We start from the raw sequence: 20,525 nt of genomic DNA on the forward strand, positions 1-20,525 counted from the left end.
TTCATACCTTGTAAAATCCACAGATTTAGATAAAACACCAAGAGAGAAACCTAATATAAACAATGGACACTGGATGATAATGATGTGTTCCTATGGGTTCATAAATTATAACAAATGTAGCACTTTGGTGAGGGATGTTGATAATAGGAGAGGCTATGATAGTGGGAGGTATGTGGGAAATCTCTGACATTCCACATAATTTTTCTGTGAAAACCTAAAATTAATCTCTAAAGACTTTTAAAACTTCATGTTTTCAGGAAGCAAATGATAGTTCTTTCTACATGTCAAAGGTACAGTAAAAGATGAGGACCTAGCTAAGACAGTCATTCAAAAGAAGAGATTTATTAATTCTTCTACATATTATATACATGGGGCACAAAGTTTTAATTTGTATTTTAGTTTGATAAGTTTTCTTACTTTAAAATTAGATATTTCATTGAAAGACAATTTTCTGTAAGTTTCTTGCATTTCTAAATATCTCACATAAAAACTCACAGCTTTTCTTGTGAATTATTGTTTCAAAGAATTTAAAAAGCAAACAGCATTAGTCATGATATACAATAATGTATTTTTAAATGTAAATTGTTAGTATTTTATTGAGTATTTTTGTATCTGTGTTCATCAAGAATGGATCTGAAGTTTTCTTTCCTTGATGTGCCCTGGTCTGGTTTTGGTGTCAGGGTGATACTAGCTCCATAGAATGAATTTGGGAGTGTTCCCTTATTTTTTACTTCATGCACTAATTTGAGGAAGATTATCATTAGTTTTTCTTTAATTGGTTAATCAGCTGAGAATTTATCAGGGTCCTAGGCTTTTCTGTGTGGGAAAGTTTTTATTACTGCCTCAATCTCCTTGCTTGATATTGGTCAGTTTAGGTCTTTTTATATCCTCTTGGTTGTAATTCAGATAGTCCAGAAATTTGTCAATATATTTTAGATTTTCGAATTTATTTGAATATGTTTTCAAAATAGTCCCTAATGATCCTCTGGACTGTATACCATAATCAAGGAGATTTTATTCTAAGAATGCAAAGTTGGTTCAACATATGCAAATCAATAAATGTAATTCATCACATAAGTAAAATTATGGACAAAATCACATGATCATTTAAATAGTTTCAGAAAAACTCTTCAACTGTATCTTGCACCCATTCTTGATAAAAAAATAAACTGAAAAAACCATATAATATTATTCAATACAGTACTTGAAGCTATAGCCAAAGCAATTAAGCAAGAGAAGGAAATTAAAAGGTTACAAATAGGAAAAGAAGAAATCGAATTATCTGTTTTGGGATAACAATCAATTTCCTGTGCATCAATAATGATAAAGAAATTATGAAAACTATTCCATTCATAGTAATATTAAAGAAAAAACTGTAAAAAATGTATCCAAGGTAGTAAAAGATGCCTATGATGAAAATTAAAAAACACTGAAGAAACTGAAGAAAACCTCAGAAGGTGGAAAGATGCCCATATTCTTGGGATAGACACAAATAATATTATTTGAAAGATGATACTTCCAAGAGAAATCTACAAATGTTACCCAATACCCATCAAAATACTAATGACATTCTTCACAGAACTAGAACAAACATTACTAACATTCATATGAAAGGATAAAAGACCCAGTATAGCCAAAGCAGTCTTCAACAGAAAGATTGATATTGGAGGTATCACAATACCTAATCTAAAATTATAATGTCGAACTAAAGTAAAAATTACATTGTCATATTAGTATGAAAACAGACATGAAGGTGAGTGGAATGGAAGTAGAAGACAAAGAGACAAACCACATGGAAAAATTCATCTATTCTTGACCAAGTTTTCTCCAAACTTTGGAGAAAATATAGCCTTTTTAACAGAAGGTGCTGAGAAAACTGGGTATCCATTTATAGAAGAATAAAACTAGATCATCTCTCACCCTCAAAAATAAAAAATAAAAAATCAACTCAAAGTAGGTCAAAGACCTAAGAAGTAGACTACTCTCTGTAACTGCTCAAAAAATATTAATAATAATAATGTCAACATTCTAACATATGATACAGGCACTGACTTCCTTAATGAGAATCCTAAATTTCAAGAAATAAAACCAATAATCAATAAGTGGAATGGCGTCAAATAAAAAAATATCTACACAGCAAAGGAAATATTTAATAGCATAAAGAGACAGCCTACAGAATGAGGAAAAATCTTTGCCTATAACTCTTCTGACAGGGGATTAATGTACAATATACAGAACTCAAAAATCTAACACCAGAAAAAAAAAAACCTAATAAACAAATGGACAAATGATTGAAATAGACATTTATCAAAAGAAGAAATACAAATGGACAACAGATATTTTAAAGAAAATATTTAATATCCTTGGCAATCGGGGAAAAGCAAATCAAAAATACACTGAGATTTCATCTCACTTCATTTAGAATGGCAATCATCAGGAATACAAATAATAATAATTGCTGTAAGCATTGTTTGGTGGGACTGGAAATTAATACAACCGTTTTAGAAAGCATATGGCAACAGTAGGAATGGAATCACTAAATGACCCCCTATCTCATTCCTTGGAATTTATTTGAAAAATCAATAAATAATGTAAACATATTATAGTGATATATAAACAATATTTATAGTGGCACAATTAAAAGTAGCCAATTTATGGAATGGAGTGTAGGTGCTCTTAAACAGATTATCTCTTTTTATTCTTCTATAAATGGATACCCAGTTTCCCTGACACCTTTGACAGATGAATGGGTAAAGAAAATGTGTTATATATACACAATGGAGTTTTATTTAGCCATAAAGAAAAAAAAATCTCATTTGCTGCTGAGTGGGTAGAACTGCAGAATACCTTGCTAAGTGAAAAAAGATAGACTCAGAAAGTTAAGAGTCAAAAGTATTCATTCACATATGGAAGCTGGAGAGAATTTTAAAAAGGAATAAAAATTGATTTCATGAAAGTAGAAGGGAGAGAAAAAAGGGGATTGAGACAGAGGGAAGACAGGAAGGAATGGAGAGTTCTGAGGCCCAAAATATACTCTACTATGCTATGTTCATGTATGACTATAATTATAATGCACTAAATAATAATAATAATAATAATAATAATAATAGGAGGAGGTGCAGGATCAGTAGAGTAGTGCAAGTGGATCAGGGATAGGCAGGAATATAAGAAAAGGGAATGTGATGGGGAAAGGGATAGATCAAATTGTTATGTGCATGTATGAATATGGCATGATTTCCACCATTATATACAATTATAATGCACCAATAAGAAAATATAAAATAAATTAAATACTTTAAAAAGAGAGCATGGGAAAACTTTTTAAAGAAAAATACAGTATTTTCAAGTATGTATATAGAAATATACTTAGTCTGAATTGTCAGATTTATTCATGTTTAATTAGAATATTTTATTATTTTAACTGCATACTGGTACTTTAAAATTATTGAGCTTTAATTTTTTTCATTTGACAATAACAATAAAAATTTAATTAGCACTGGAACAATAAAGTAGATTTTTAAAATAATTTGACCATTGTTAAGTATAATAAAGATGATGTCTTTCTTTGAAGGATGGATGGGTTTGCTTATGGCCCATAATAAAACATTAGACTCCCTTAAACTTGGGGTTCTTCAGCTGTGACACAAACCTGATGCATGTATAGCATTTGTGTGGTCTACTTTATGTCATCCAGAATGGGACTTGACAATCAAGGAAAGTTTATGTTAATGTGAAGTTTTCTGTTTCTTGCTATGCTGTCATTAATAAAGATATTCCTGACTCAATATTCCCATCATCATGGCAGGCAAACTTGTTAGCTTGTAGGTCAGAGAAAAATCTTAGACCTTTCCAGACATTTCTAGCAGGATATATCACAAAACATATTTAGAGCCCTGTAAACAGTTAACTTACCTGTAAAATGTGTTTTGAGCAGGCTCTTGGCATGGTAGGATGTAACCACCTCTAACATGTAGATTTATTTTATCCCAGTCAGTTGGAAATGTACTATTTTTTCCTCTGAAACCTATATCTTCACCCTGGAAATGAAAGAGATGAAAAGAATAACAAGAGGAATAAGAAATAGATCATCAGCAGTTTTGGTACTTGAGGGCATACATTTATAAACCCAAACAATATGCTTTTCAGTTTAAAAATTAACAAAAGTGTTTATTCAAGGAATCATGTTGTTTAAAGCATACCCATAGTTCTTAGTTAAATTGGGTCCTCTATAATAACTCTGAAAGAATTTATAGCTATTTGTTTTTGTGAAGCTTATGTGCAGAACACATATGAATTCTGAAAGGTCACAAAAGCTATTTCTGACTTTCCAGGTACATGATCCCTGGAAGGATCTCATTACCTTTAATTATTGTTTATCATAACCAATGAAGAACAAGACCGTACTTCAAGTAATATCCAATTTTCATGTTTATTTGCAGAAAGAAATCAATGACTACTTAACAAATTATAGCAGAAAAAATTTACCCTCCTTCACTGTGTGTTAATTTGATTCAGATATAGTTAGCAAGACATATGTTATTCTTTTAAAGAGGAAAGTGAACACACTTCATTGGTTACATGAATGTAACTCTATGCATATAACTTTAGTCAATTCCCCTGAGTTTTTAAATACTTACAGTATAGTAGTCAAACCACCTAGCATTCGGGATATAGCCTTCTACAGTGTCATCCTGGAATTTAAAATAAAGATATAATCATTAAAAACATATAAAATAAACTAAAAAAAACATTTTTTAAACAAAATATGTGGTGGAACTTACAGGATCCAACACAGGGGTGACCAAAAATGCTGGACCCCACAAGAATTGCTTGTATATATCCCAAGTTGGCTTTTCCTCAAAGAACCTTGACAAAAATAATTACAAGTAATTAAAGTAAGGGAAATTATCTTATCTCTACTGAATACCATGAAATGTTTATTCAAATCATGGTTTTTTTACAGCAGACTTTAGTGGATTAAAATGAAAAACAAAGTATAAAAACATTAGAGATAATTCCAACAATTGGAATTCAAAGTTATCTCAACTATCACTAAATATCCTTACATAATGCAGAAAATGTGATGGAATGTAAGACCAATCAGATGAGAAACCACCTTGGAGGAGAGAAGTCTTACATGTAGAAATATTAACTTTGCCTAGAATATGATAAAACAAACAAACAAACAACAACAACAAAAAAAAAACAACTAGGAAGCAACATTGATAACACCCTGGAAAAGAACCATAAAACAAACTTGGGCTGTAAGGATGGTGACTTGGAAATTTTGAAACCACCATGATTCCTTATCTCAATTTAAATCAAAATTTGTGTATCTTACTTACACTAGAGCTCTCTCAAAGTGTTTTAAAATTCTTAAAGATTCTTTTATGTCTCAGTGGATACCTGCCTTTGAGATATAAATGGCCATAAAATACAAGTCTATCTTACATGCTGAGAATAGCCCTTATTAATTGTTAACACTTCTATTGTATTCCTCATTGGATTGTGTTTGGTTTTTTTGTAATATTCACATCAAGACTCAGAATTTGCCTTAAAAATAAGAACAAGCAAAAATGTTTGCAACAATGCTCTATGATGAAAAAGAATTTTTCAAGATTTGTCATATATCAAATTGAGGTTTAAGGAGTAAATCTAAAATATATTTCTTAGGAGAATGTTTAAGGTATTCTAGGGTACCCAGTCAGTATATCTCCTGGAAGAATTGGTATGCTATTTAGTCTGGCATATTTGGTGGACTTAATTATATGCATTAAAACTCAATTAATTAAATCGCTACTTTTCTCCAAGAAATTCTGAATATATGCAATGTAATTCTGCATGCAAAACATTTAGAATAATGCCCTTTATACAGTAGTTATTTTAAAACGAAAATAATTTATGTGTTTCATTTATTTCTGACTCATACTACTCTATTAGTAGATGTATTTATAAAAATGTTTTATTAACCCAAAATGCCTGGTTAACATAACAGCAAAAAAGTTTCCTATAAGATTATTCATTAAATTAAAGTTATCTCTTTGTAGTAGGAAAAAATACAAATTTTACACTTACTCATGCAAAAGGGGTCGGATAACAGTGCCACCATGAGCATGAACTTCATGCATTTGTGTATAAAAATAGGGCAATAAAGTATATCTAATATCTAGAATACTCTTTGACATTGCAGCAAAAGTTTCATTCCAAGAAACAGGATCTTGTCTCTGAAACAAAGCAAAGTGAAACCACCATGATTCCTTATCTCTGTTTAAATCAAAATGTTCAAATATATATTTGAACAATAAAAGTAGAAAATTACATTAATTCACTGTAATACATTCTTTCTCCCCAAAATCTTTTGCAGTATTTTTATTTTATATAATAAAATGATACGGCATAGTATTCATATTTAAATAAGAAAAGTGCAAATTAAAATTACACTTGATTTATTTTAGAGGAACATAGTTTAGAAGAACATACACAAAGGGTAATTCACATTTTAATAGGTGACAACAAATATGTTGTCAATTAATGACTGTCATTCTATTCAAAATTCTAAGGTTCACTAAAGAAAAGAATTGGAAGTGAATGTGATAAGAACATACTCTAGTAAATGCAATGTTGTGATTTCTTGAGTATGGATAAAATGCTCCAAGTTGCATCCAGCGGGCACAGAGATGATATTCAGAATTGTTGAAGAAACCACAAATGTCTGCTCCAATCTAAAAGATATTGTTTTATATAATTTATTTTGAATAGTTGATGTTTTTAAAAATATTTTCAGCTTTTGAAAATAAGAGAAATAGATCTACTTACGTATGATATTCCAAAGAGACTAAATTCCATCATACCTAAAAATTAGGATAATAAATCTTAGAAAATTATTTTTATGTTTTAATATTTTCCTCATATTAATGAAGACATTCTTTAATGTCAGTCTGCAATTATATGAATCCTTTTCAGATTATATTTTTCATTCTTATAGTATTCTTGCTTTTTTCGACTATGTATCACAAATAATGTTAGGAAATGGACATTATGAGCTTCCATATTTGCAATGACACATTCAGAGTACGAATCTTTTATGAAGACATTATAGAGAAAAAAGAAAATATTAGTGGTTTTGATTTTTTAAAGTTTCCAGTCTCATTTTTTAAATTAAAAAGGATGTTTCTGCAATTATTTCACTGTAAGTTTCATCCATTAAAATAAAATGAATTATCTTTATTAAATAAAATCTCTAAGAAGTGATCACTGAAACAAATAGAACACATATGTTTCCCCAGATATTTGTTCAAGAAATATTTCTAAACACTGTTTCCTTGAATCTATGTTTAGTGAAGAAATATACAATGATAATGTCCAATTTACCAGTTATCTGAATATTGTTCAAATATTCTTTCAAAATTTAGTTTGACATATTTCATTCTTGAGCATCTTTCAGTTGTTCTTATGCCTAGAATCTAGCAGTTCTACCCATTTCTTTATTAGTTCTAGATACTCTTTCCCAGCTCCTGCCTTTCCAACCAAGAAACTAAGACCAAAAAGGATGAAATTTATTTTCTCAAAATAAGCTACTTGGTGTCATTAATTTTTATATAGCAAACTTGATTCTGTTTCTTGGACTACTGCCCTTTCATGATGCTCTGTGTCATCACATTTGATGCCAAAAGCATAATCCTAAGGATTTGAAAAGTCTATGAATTATCACCATCAAAGGTGAACACAATTAAAAAAAGAAAAAGATAAAGATGCAGATTAGCTCATACCTATGATGGATTTATCCAAATTGTCCCATTGTGCATAGTTGTCTCCAAGCCAGTGTCCCCCCCATCTTCCAGCAGTAGGATACGTGGAACGTGAAATAACCATCCCTCTTTTGCCAGTGGTCTTCTGCACTGCACTAATACAAAGGAAAAAAGATTTTAATTGTTATCATAAGGCATTTTCTTCAAACATTTTTATTTATGAGAACTTTATGGAATATATATATTGAGTTATGAAGTTTATGTTGTCTTCTACTACAACTAACTCTTAGCTTTCTCTCACTCCACAGTGAAATCCTCACAGGTATGAAGGACTTTTGTTTTGCTTTTTTAGTATGGTAGTGGGCGGGGTGGGGAGGGTAGTGGCTGGGAATCAAAATCAAGGCCTTATGCATGCAATGCAAATTTTCTAACACTGAGCCCCAGTCAGTGGTTTCTTCCCTTCCAACATTTACAATATTGAAATGCAGATATTCAGTGGATTTGTATATTTTTTCAGTGAAAGAAAATTAACTAATACCTTAATCCCCTACTTACTTAAACAGAACATTTTTATTCATTCTATTTAAATGTGTTATTTTTTATAAATTTCTAGGCTCTAATTATTGAAAAACTCCCACTCTTCTCAATTATAGTTTTTCAATATTTAATATACAGATTACTCTGCAGAGAATTCCTGCTAAAATGTTCTGTTTTAAAGGGTAGTTGAAAGAGAGCAAGGTTTTAATAGGTAAAAAAAAAAAAAAAAAAAAAAAAAAAAAAAAAAAAAAAAAAAACCCTTCCAAGTTTAAGCATAGAATCTATCTAATCAATAAAATGAGTACAAATGAGTTAATATTGATTTTTCTTTTCTCCCCTCCTCAGTCTTCAGAGAGGGACTTTTAATAGTATGCATTTTAAAACAGTTTAAATTTAAGAAGAGAGCACGATTTTTAAATTATCTGCATGTTTGCCCTTTTTTCAGCTCTAAATGTAGAACATTTCATTATAAAAGTATGAAAATAGGAAGCAATTCACTCTCAAATTAGTTTAAATAAATATCATACTGTATTACTCAAAAATCATTTTTTTTTTCAGTAAAAGCCATAGAAATATTTCAGGAGAATATACCTCAAATACCTAATTAAACAGATTTTATCATAGACTACTTTTGTCATCAGTATTGAATAATTTGATTGTCACAGCATGGATCACAGTATTTGTTATGATTTGTTTGTACATAACACTTCTTGCATGAAACTGAAATTTCTGCAGGCAAGCATTATGCTTTAGTATCCCTTGCACTTACTATAGCACTTGCCATGTAGAGGTAGCTCAAGAAATTTTTGAATTAATAAATTTATTATACCAAAAGTACAGGAAACTCAAAATATATTAAACAGACATGAGATGATATATGAGGTATCTTTTGATAAAAGACACAGTATCATATAATATTTACTGATACAAATGTTATGTCCCAGTTTAAGTAGATGATATAAAAGAACCATTTTCATTGCTTTATTTTTGTATAACAAATAAAATGGGTGTCCAGTTTAGGAAAATTAATATTTGTATTATTTGTATATATGTTTGTTGACATTTAATAGAAGATAATTTTTTTTGTGTGTGTATATATATATATATATTTAAAGAACAATATAATGTATAATCAAACTAAATTTCCAGATGAAATATATGTTCTGTGTTACTTAATCCCCTGCCCAAATTTTATTTCATTTAACTAATGTAAAGAAATTTATATAAGGGGGAATTCTCAAATTCTTTAATGTATTCACATTCAAGGAATACATTTTCCTGAAGGATTTCTTCTCTTATATCTGCTGAATGTATTACTTTGGCAAAAAAGACTTGTGTAGGTCAAAAGAACCATCAGATGTTACCTTTTCACTGATTTGGAAGTTCTTTTGATTAAACTTTTAAATTATTAGTTGTTACTCACCTAAGCAGATACTGAACACATCTCTGAGCACATAATTTTCTTAATACCATAGTTGAGTTGAAAATGACTTAAAAATATAAGGAATGAATCCATAAAAAAATTTCACATTATTTTCTCAATAAAGGAAGTTTTAAATTTGTACATGATAGAACTCAAAGAAATTTTTTAGCTAAAAAATACTTATTAACAAATTTCAAAACTAAAATTTCAAAACAAAATCTTATGATCTAATAATGCTGAATATGTTTGATAAGAATAAAGCAAGTTTCTATTTTTAATGGATTCTAAATATATAATACTAATTGTTAAGATTTTAAAAAAATAATCCAAAAAGCCAATAAAGCATCTTAATTCCAAAGAGAATTTTTTTATTTATAAAATCAAAGAAAACAATCCATAATAACCAAACAAACTAGATTTTTCTTACTATCTTCATGTATGAACTACTTAGAAATTTACCTACTTCTACCTTGAACATTTTTACACAATTTTGATAGTCCTAGTGGGATAATGATATAGTCATTTAAATTTCCTAAGCATTCAGAATATGTCAAAAATCATACTAGACAATGTAATATATTGGAGAAGTTTAATTTACTATCCTTAATATAGAAAAATGTTTTTTGATATGTCTTAAACTGCATATTTTCATATTAAATTCATACTTTTTGCTCTGAAGATCATCAATCAATTCTTAATTTTTTAAATATCTATAGTTTTAACTAAAGTGATGTTGGTTGATAGTAATTGTGTCAGTAGGGCTAATGAAAATAACATTTTTTCCAGTAAAAGGGCATTTTGAAAACCAGTTTGTTCACTCTTAAATTAACTTAGAGTCTTTATTTGGGAATGTGGTAGGTAAGTAAGGCAAGCAGGTATTACCAAGTGAGTGATTTTATTCATACTTTTAAATTCAAAATATTTTTTATTCTTTTACTAACATCAGTCATATACGAGAATAGTTATTTTCAAAGCTGATGCTCATTAGAATCATCTTGGGACTTGTTAAAATACAGGTGCTTTGACTATAGAAGAGATTAAATAAATCATTATTTGTTAAAAATCTCCAGGTGGCTAAAATGTGTAGTCAAGAGCCAGTAACCCACAGCTATACTGTCTTCTAACATGGTGACTACGAGGCACCTATTATTTCACATTTTATTAAGTATTATTTAATGAAATTTAAGTAAATTTAAAAATTCTGTTCCTTAGTAACACTAGTTACATTGCTCAACAGCCAAATATGAATAGTGGATACCACAATGGATACCCAGAAATCTAAAACATTTCTGTCAAATTGAGGAAATTTTATTGAACAGGGTTAATAGAGACTTGATACTCAGAGAATAGTAAATTTATTGATCCTGCATAGAAGTTTTTTAAAATTGCAGATGAGTCATGTAAGCATTAAAACTTAGATGTTAAAAATCAGTAAGATATGTCTAGTTTGCTAATAATGGACTTAACTAAATTTAACCAAGATTTAATGTTATGGTTAGTGTCATTAAATTATGTTACTTACTCATTTATTCATTCAACACTATTTTTTGAGAACCTTCTATTTGTAGGCATTGTGCTAGGTTCATGGTGGGGAAACAAAATAAAAATAGTCTATAATTCTTTAGGGAACAAGTTGAAAGTTAAAAGCAATGGCAGCAGAGATGATAGTTGAGAGGTATTTAGGTAGATATGTGTATACATACATAGAAATACATTTTATCTGAGTTTTATCAAGAAAGAAATAAGTTACATAGAATAATTGGGAAGGAAAGGACTACCAGAGATAGTCCCCAAAACCATTAAAGTAGGTAGCATTAAGATTAAGATCTGAAAGATTAAAAAAAAGATAAAAAATCACAGACAGAGAGAATAATAACAAACATTGCTTACTCATATGTAGGTTTCATTTGTGACCATCCATATAGATTGTGAACATCATAATGCAAAACTGGTGATCCATCACTAAGAATTTGTTCAGTTTCCATGCACATTGTTCTAAAATGTAATCCCTCTGTTCTTTTTGTAAGTTCTGAGGAAAATTAATGAAAAAAAGTTAATATGTTATAGTGTCCTGTATTAAAATATTTGGCTCAGAACTATATACATTTTACTTTTAATGTTTTAATTGAATGTCTGATTGACACAGCATTATATATATTTATAAAGTATAATGTGGTGTTTTGATTAATGTGTGTATTGAGTAGTGATCAACTCAGGTTAATTAACATATCCATCACCTTAAATTTTTATCATTTCCTATGGTGAGTACATTTAAATTCCTCTCTTTAGTATTTTGAAGTATAAAATACATTGTTGTTTATTATATTCATCTTATTGTGACACAGAACATCAGAAATTATTCTATCAAATAATAACATAATATCCACTTATGTATTCTTTTGGCAAAAAAGTAATCATTTTAAAATAATTATTGATCATTTAAAAATATGCATGCTTTAGGCTAATTATAAATGAATAAACTCTAATGATAAGTAAGTTATATGAATTAATAAAAATATAAAAAGTAAGTTCACTCCTAATGGCTACTATTTTTGAGGAACTTTTGTGGAAAATGCTGATAAAATAGGGTTTTATTAAAAATATATTCAGTAATATAAAAGACTGTAGTAAAGTGCTGGAAAAATGAAATTGTACTTTTGATCCATATTTTCTCAGATTATGTTGTCCTTTTTCAGACTTTTGCAGTCACTTTATATGCATTAGACTAGAACAGGAACAGAGAAATAATACTTTTCCATTTATCTCTAGTTTAAAAAAATATTTAAATATTTCTATTCTTCATTTCAAAGATTATTAAATTTTTTACATCTGGAATGATGCTTAAGAAAACCAAAGTAAAAATTTCACACAATTTAAGAATTATGTCCAAAGTAAAAATTTCAAACAATTTAAGAGTCATGTTCATATAAATAAAACACATATCTTGGATTTTTTTTTTCAAAATAGTGTTAAACATTTTAGTAATGAGTAAAGGCAAGGTGCAGGCCGTGGGTGGGCAGTGAAAATTAAGGATATGGATTCTGTTCCTGCATCCTAAGGTGTACATAAACTGCTTAGTAAAAAATAATAATATTTTACCTGGAAAATAAGGTGGATAATTTAGATCTTTATTTCTGCATTGATTGGTAGTTGTTCCATGTACAAAACTTGATGGCTCATTCATATCCTTAAAGAGAGTGATTTAAAAAGATTTAAAAAATAAATTTAGAATATATATATTCTGAAAAGAACAATATTACAGAGCAAGTAAACTTAAAAAAAGTTTTTAACTCTTAGACTTACTTAGTATTCTAAAAAATAAAATTATAAAGCTTCTCAATGACACTGAGAAATTTAGTTTAGCTCAATGTTTCCTAACTTTTTTATGATATAAGCCTCCTTTTGAGAAACATAAATGTCCTATTTCCCCAGTATTGTGTATTATATGCATAAAAGTAAACTGATTTTTATATTTCCAAGACATAAATTAAACTATTATAGTATCTGTCTTACCCCCTCCTTCCCTTAAACTGTTGCATTGAGCCTAATATAAACCACTTTCACTTTTAGAACCTCAAGATGTAATTTAAAAATATAGAAAAGTTCAATGAATATCTCTGTTGAACACATATCTGAGTCTCTGTAACCACATATAAATGGACCATAATCTTAATGTAAGAATTAGCTATTATTTAAATCTGATTTTCTCCATCTGAAAACAAGTCTTTTTCCCTGGATCATATTATATTTATTGATATACTTAGAATTTCTTTTACTTTATAAATTTATATATAAAGTATATCTGTTTCCATTACTTTAAAAAAATGCTTTATATAATTTTATATCCTTCAGGTAGACACATAGCAAAACTTCTATAAAGCTGTCTTTAAAAAATAAATTTAATATACTCATGTGGAAAACCCAACAAAGTAAGAAATGTCACTTCCAGGTATCAAGAGAAACATTATGTATTGCCACAGTCTGGCTGGGCAAAGTAAGGGGGGAGGGTGTGACAAGCAACTTGTGAAGGTTGATACAGCGGGAGCCAGGAGCCTCTTTATTGTAGGACAGCAGAGGTATTTATACCTAACTCATTATACACAGTTTGTTTCAATTAACATCATCTAGATACATCAATTAGTAATTACACACAGCTTAACTAATTAACACCATCTCCATACAGCAGTCATTCATTAAGGAATCTCCATCATCTTAAAGGCTCGCTGGCATTACTTCTCAAACCACTCCTCCTGGCAAAGTGCCAGGCGCCATCTTGACTTGCCTGTGGCCCTCAACAATGTATAATCTCTTGTATTAAATATTTACTTGTAGTAAAGTAAATCTTTTTTTTTCTTATCTAAAATTAGATTGCTGAAAATATTAGCAGTAAGATTTTAAAGTTTCATATAAGATAAGGAAATTGTATAAAAGACAGTGTTGCTACAAAATTTATTTTATTATATATGAATTATTATTTCTTAACACTGACAGTTGAGGTTGAGAATTATTAGTACATTAAATAAAAATAAATGTTTATATATATTTACTAATAGTTAGAAAAACAGGTTATTTTGGTTCTTTGCTCAAGTTGGAAAAGTCCTATAAATAACATCCTTAGACATATATTGAATTCTTTAAAACTGTATTTTAGTAGTCCTTTGATTAAGAAAGTCCCATAGGAGAAAATGTGAGTGAGCAAATTTTCACAAAAAGTGTTTTGTTAACATTATTAAAGTGTCAGAGAGATTTGTACAATTACTCCACAATAAATAACTGAAAAGATAAATTGTTTAAAGCTTACTCACAATCCACAAGCCATCAAACTTCATCTGGTCATTGTAGAAATCTAAAATTTCCCTTGTCCACCACTCTGCTGTGGAGTTCCTGAAGAAATCTGGAAAAGCTACATGAGCTCTGGAAGCCTGCAAAACCAAAATTCAGATTCACATGTAGAAATTCAAAAGGAATTCATAAATGTCTGAATCAGAAATGTATGCCCAATCCACAAGTCATGCTATGAGTAATATGAAGAGAATCAGATCTCAACTTTAATTACATAAATGTACGCAATTTTTTTCGAACGACACAAGCAATTGCAGGTGGTTAAAGGAGATTGCAACACATGAGGAGAGGGAGGAAAATACTCAAACTTAATTATGGATCAAAATCATCATTAAGTCCAAATTTTGGATTTCTTTTGGTTATATAATTAATCAACATAAAACTTACATTAACAGCTTCATCTTCAGTAATTGACTCATCTATAGTTACATTGGGCAAATCTGGCCAAACCTATAAGGGAGAAGAATTGGTCAGTATAATGGTTATGAGGCACAGGAAGAATGTATTATTTGTGATGCACAGAAAAATGTTATCATTAGAAGCATATTGTTCTCAAGATTCCCATATGCATGCCATTCAATTATTTTCTTCAGTTTGTAGGGTTTTCTTTCTAAAATTTATATCTTGCAAACTATTCCTGTTTCCAAATTAGTCTATCCTAATGATAAACATTAAGGAAGAGATGTCAACTTCTGTGATACTTAGTGATTTAGAAAACAACACGTGTAAGCAATTGTTCTGGTTAAGAATTTATATGAAAAGCATATACCAACCTTGATTTAATGTGATATTAGAACTATTTCTAGAATTATTCCAGAATTGAAAACTAAAAACAGTATTTTTTTTACTTGAAAAGAACTGATGATGTGATTTAATAATCTCGGGCAGAGTTGAATAATCCTATTAATTTTCAATTGATACTTAATCTTTACCTCTTTTTGTCTCATCTCCCCTGCCTCACTGTCTACCAATGTTTTCTCCTTCTCTAGTAAGAAATACATGACAGTCCCTAAATTCAATCATGCTGAAAGCTCTAGGAATCTGAATGTTGAAGAATCTAGAATGTTCCATATAAAAAATGGAAATACTTCCCCCTCAAAAACATAGTTATTTAAAAAAGATTAAATACTTGTAAGGAATAGTGCTCTAAAGCAATAAACAGGAGGGTAGAAGAAAGTAGAAAAGATCTTCCTTGATGGCCATTATACCAAACTATGTACTTGCAAGTTTCTTAATTTTTTATTATTGTTCATTAATTTTATTATAATATTTCATCTGTATTTTGTTTTTACCTTTTTATTTTTGAATATTTTTAGACTTACAAAAAACTGCAAAAATGTATCTAGGTTTCATATACTTCCTTTATTTAGCTTTTCCTGATGTTAATATATTCTTTAACCATATATAGTTATCAAAACCTAGCAATTAATGTTGATTAATACTATTGACTAATGTGTAGACTTTCCCCTCCTTTTGTCCCACCTCGCTATCTTTATCACTAATATCTTAGTTTTATTCCAAGACCTAGAAGGATTATGTTTCCCATCATGGGTTTTTGTGGGTCTTATTAATGTAGATATTATTATCAGATATTTTTTCATGATTTATAGGAAAACCAAATTAAATTTTATCTAAAATATTAATATATTCACATATGTATATTTTCATTTACAAAAATTTGAGCAAACAATATTGATCAAGTAACATAAGCATAGCTGTTTAATACAGCTTTAATTTTATTAATAAGATATTTTCTAAGAGAAGTACTCACATTGAAGTGGCTCTTTCAGCATAGAATAATGGACAGCCTTTCTAATCATGGTAGTTCCACAATAAAATACAAAATATAACAAGAAATGTAATGAAACAACAATTTAAAAATAAGCCTGGGATTTGGTTTTATGAATTATATGTACTCTTTGTGTCTAATGAATTGGGTTGAACTCAAGAATGCATATATTAAACCCTTATATTTTTTGTTTATCTGTTTTTCTGAATATGCCTTTAATATGTGAATGGAAGATTTTAATTTAATAGCATTTTCATAATCATTCTATTTGAACATATTTAGTACCTTTGCCCAACAAATGTCACTGGTATTAGGCCATTTGACAAAGACATCTTTTTCCATTCCTCTTTCAAATGGAGGGTAGGGCTTTGTTTCATTTCCTGAAATTGCTGGATCCTAAAATTAAACATAAATAACATTGAATGTAGAATAAAAGTATAGCTACCTGGAAGATCACTGTGAAATATTATATTCTTCCATTATTATATTGGAATAAGACTGTGCTTTCCATGGACAAAGGATAAAATCATCAGTGCTGTAACTAGATTGTCCTCTAAATTACTCAGAAGAAATATCCTCAGAACTTTTTTTTTAACACAATACCTTCATTTTATATATTTATTTTTATGTGGTGCTGAGGATCGATCCCAGCGCCTCACGTGCGCTAGGTGAGCACTCTAGTGCTGTGCCATAACCCCAGCCCGACTCCTAAGAACTTTTGAATGTCCATTAGTATGTTGTCAAGCAAGCATATTAGTACTTTTTGTCTTGCTTTTGTTTCTCTGGTGGAGATTCCTGGATCCTTAGCCTGCTCCCTAAAAGACATTGATAAAATACTACAGTATTACTAAGCTGATGGCATTTTAAATGTGAAAAGCTTCAGAAGCAATCCCAGAAAATTTTTTGAAAATAGTAGAATCACAGAAAAATCTACCACATTTTTTAAAGATTCTATAAATTGATGCCAATTTGTAGAGTGGATGCTAACTGGAAATAGTGTGCCTTCGACTTATATCTCTAAGGATTTACCTGAAAGTACATGGTAGTTTGTGTAGTCTGTGTCAATACAATGAAGTGCTGAAGGAAGAAAGCTTTAGATTTGGGAGTGGAAACCAAAGTTAAATCCTTTTTTATTTTGAAATATCTTTCCTACTCTTATTTTGGGAGAATTAATTAAACTAAGATAATAAGATTCAGATAAAAATAAATACCAACCAGGATGATAATGTATCTCATTCCTTCTCCTCTTATTCTGTCAACAAATTGAGGAAGGTCATGGAAGTTTTCACCAATTGTGAAGTCTAGTTGCCTTTCCATGTAATTAATGTCTGTATATTGAACATCCTGAAATATATGACAATAGTAGCAATGGGGTAAGAAATACACAACTGTAAATGTATTATAATCCATCATACTTTTGAAAGTTACAGCAGTATGAAAGCTTTAGTCCCTCCTCAGTTAATACTAAAGAGGATTAATCACGGAATGCAATGCTCAAGAAATAAAAGTGGCATGTAAAGATGTAAAATAGTCTAAGAACAAGTTTATATGCATATTCTATTTTTTCAAAGTTCATTTAATATATTTGACTTGGAAATAAAAATTCTAAATCAGTATGTTTTTATGTAATTTCCAAAGGAAATTGAAAAACAAAAAAGTAAAAGGCTTTATGGTAGTATGAAACTGTGTTAAATGAAAAACTAGGATTTCATAGAGCATACACTTAAACAAATGTTGCACTCTTTCTGGGAACTGTAAAAGTAACATTGAATAATTTCAAATAATTCTAAAATTGGTAAATAAAAAGGGACACCAATTTGTCAAATATTATAACCCCCTTATTTTTAAATAATAGCCCAGCTTAAATAAACATATTGTTTATAGAGAAGTATTTACAAACACATTTAAATAAACCCATTTTAATTTTGTCATGGAATCATTTTAATTTTGTCAATTAACAAAATAACTAACAAATTCGAATTTGTTAGTTATTTTGTTAATTGACATGAACTTGATTTCTCATGGTTGTTAAAAAAATTATCACTGAGAAGGATAATGTTGAAAACCCTTATTTTATGATGAATTACCATTTGCATATTTCTGTATAGTCAAACTATACAATTGATTTCCCTACAATAATGTCCTTAGTAGCATTGGATTATACTGTAAGTACAGTTGTCTTATAATGGTGTCCTTCATAATTATTCTTAAAATGAGCTCCTATATAATCAGCCTTCTACATTTCAATATTTAAATGTTATCAGGAATATCCCTGGGATTCCATAACCTTGCTAAAAATACAATTACAGAGACTGATACTGTACAATATTTCATTTTCCAAATATTGAGGGAAGAGAGTATTTTACAAAACCTCACATTCTGTAACATATTAATTTTATCTAATACAAAGCTAAAATCACCCAGCTACTCACTCTAACAAAAGAGAAAGCATGAAATTCTTCTATCTATGCAATCAAACCCGGTGCATGGAGAATTGAGTAATACAACTTAAGGTCATAGAATTGAGGAGGAATAAGAAAAAATTGTATCATACCTTCTCCTTTATCAATCTGATAAAGATATTATTATTAAAACCTCATATTCAATTCATAAGGTACTACATAAAAATTAAGAATTATTATCAAATGCTTAAAATGTTTTAAAGCATGTAGGTGAAGTGCTTAATTTTTTATCCCACTGTTATAACTATTATAATACACATAAAATTTATACATTTTACATTTAATAATGTCTTGAAAATTGGTATACATACATAGGGGATACCAGCAGCCACCATTGCATCATATAATTGCACAATCTCTGACGTATTTCTGTACCCATAGCGACACAGTTGGAATCCTAAAGCCCAATAAGGTGGCATGACTGGTTTGCCAATTACCTTTAAAAGAAAATTGCATGGGTGAACTGAGAGAATTACTTTGTAATATGATAAAATGTTTTCTAAAATAAATACAAAATCATACTTCATGGTATTGCTTTGTGGCAACTTCTGGAGTTGGACCCAAAAACATGTAGAAATCCAAGATCCCTCCAATTATCCGGTAAGTTAGAGCAGGAGTTGGCTGAAAGGTAACATCTGGAAATCCAAAATAATATTTCATTTTTATCTAAGATATTAATTTATTAAAAAGTCACACAAACTTTAGGAGAAATCCAACAATTCTTTTACCCATTGCATTGCTGTTGAGTAAGAGAACTCCATGGGCATTGCCTTCATCTTCCAGAGCCATATAATAGGGATGAAATCCATAGGAATTAAATTTATACTGAAATTTTTAAAAAAAAGCATAATACATACTTAATAACAATAACATGAATTTAATCAATGCTACTTTAAAATTCATTATAAGATTGAACCTTGGAATTTAAATGTTGTTTTACAAAACTTATGATTTAATTAAATAAACATTTCTCTTAGAAAACAATTTCCCTATTCTTTGAACTATTACTGCTTTAGAGAAAGCATACATATTCATATGCATACATGTAGCACCCATAAAGAAACTATGTCTTATAATTATGTAGAATGCTGTTGTTATTAGAATAATTGAATTTCTTTCCATAGATGATATTTTATTTGTAAATTAGCAATAATTTTTGCATAAAAAAATGCCCTAGAAGTGATGAAATTAATTAAACTTTCAAGAAAATGAGTTTGTAAAAAATAAAGTTTTTTGCCTTTGTAAAACTTTTAATACATTGTTCCACACTTCAATCTCAGTAACTTATTGCCATGAAAAAGTTATTTTTAAAAGCAAAAGTTGTTTGAATACCTCAATAAAACATTTGCAATTGTTAGAGTCTGTAAACAACTCAAGATGGAGCCTGGCATTTTGCAGAGGGAGTGGTTTGTGAAGTAACACCAGTGAGCCATTAAGTGTGGAGATTCCTTATTGGTTGACTGCTGTATCTAGTTTATGTTAATTAAGATAAGCTGTATGTAATGTATATATCCCTCCGGTCCTACAATAAACGGCTCCCATTCCTGCTGTATCAATGTACACAAGTTGCTCGTCACCCCCTGGTTATTTTGCCCAGCCAGCCAGGCTGCTGCATGCAATTATGCTCTTATTTGCTTCTGTTACTGAATTTATATTTTAGGTACATATATATGTGAAGAATTAAACTTTTCTAGTTTTTATTATCATGGATTTTCTTCATGATA

The 20,525-nt window shown here is 29.4% G+C and overlaps 1 protein-coding gene across 2 annotated transcripts in view; it reads right to left on the minus strand.

The window, feature by feature from the left end:
* The window catches only part of Si (sucrase-isomaltase), a 77,170-nt gene that overhangs the window by 9,470 nt on the left and 47,175 nt on the right, over positions 1 to 20,525 (minus strand). For both annotated transcript variants that reach the window (XM_026414098.2, XM_026414099.2), the window contains exons 28-43: positions 19,530 to 19,626; positions 19,324 to 19,436; positions 19,113 to 19,238; positions 17,555 to 17,683; positions 16,625 to 16,735; positions 14,938 to 15,000; positions 14,514 to 14,630; positions 12,808 to 12,895; positions 11,599 to 11,737; positions 7,770 to 7,903; positions 6,817 to 6,851; positions 6,606 to 6,722; positions 6,076 to 6,224; positions 4,782 to 4,866; positions 4,638 to 4,691; positions 3,913 to 4,037 (exon numbers count right to left, since the gene is read on the minus strand). In XM_026414098.2, the coding sequence (XP_026269883.2) occupies positions 3,913 to 4,037; positions 4,638 to 4,691; positions 4,782 to 4,866; positions 6,076 to 6,224; positions 6,606 to 6,722; positions 6,817 to 6,851; positions 7,770 to 7,903; positions 11,599 to 11,737; positions 12,808 to 12,895; positions 14,514 to 14,630; positions 14,938 to 15,000; positions 16,625 to 16,735; positions 17,555 to 17,683; positions 19,113 to 19,238; positions 19,324 to 19,436; positions 19,530 to 19,626 (1,682 nt within the window). The remainder of the gene's footprint in view (positions 1 to 3,912; positions 4,038 to 4,637; positions 4,692 to 4,781; positions 4,867 to 6,075; positions 6,225 to 6,605; positions 6,723 to 6,816; positions 6,852 to 7,769; positions 7,904 to 11,598; positions 11,738 to 12,807; positions 12,896 to 14,513; positions 14,631 to 14,937; positions 15,001 to 16,624; positions 16,736 to 17,554; positions 17,684 to 19,112; positions 19,239 to 19,323; positions 19,437 to 19,529; positions 19,627 to 20,525) is intronic.

The sequence above is a fragment of the Urocitellus parryii genome, chromosome 2 (genome assembly GCF_045843805.1).
Source record: "Urocitellus parryii isolate mUroPar1 chromosome 2, mUroPar1.hap1, whole genome shotgun sequence".
In the NCBI taxonomy this organism is placed as follows: Eukaryota; Metazoa; Chordata; class Mammalia; order Rodentia; family Sciuridae; genus Urocitellus; species Urocitellus parryii.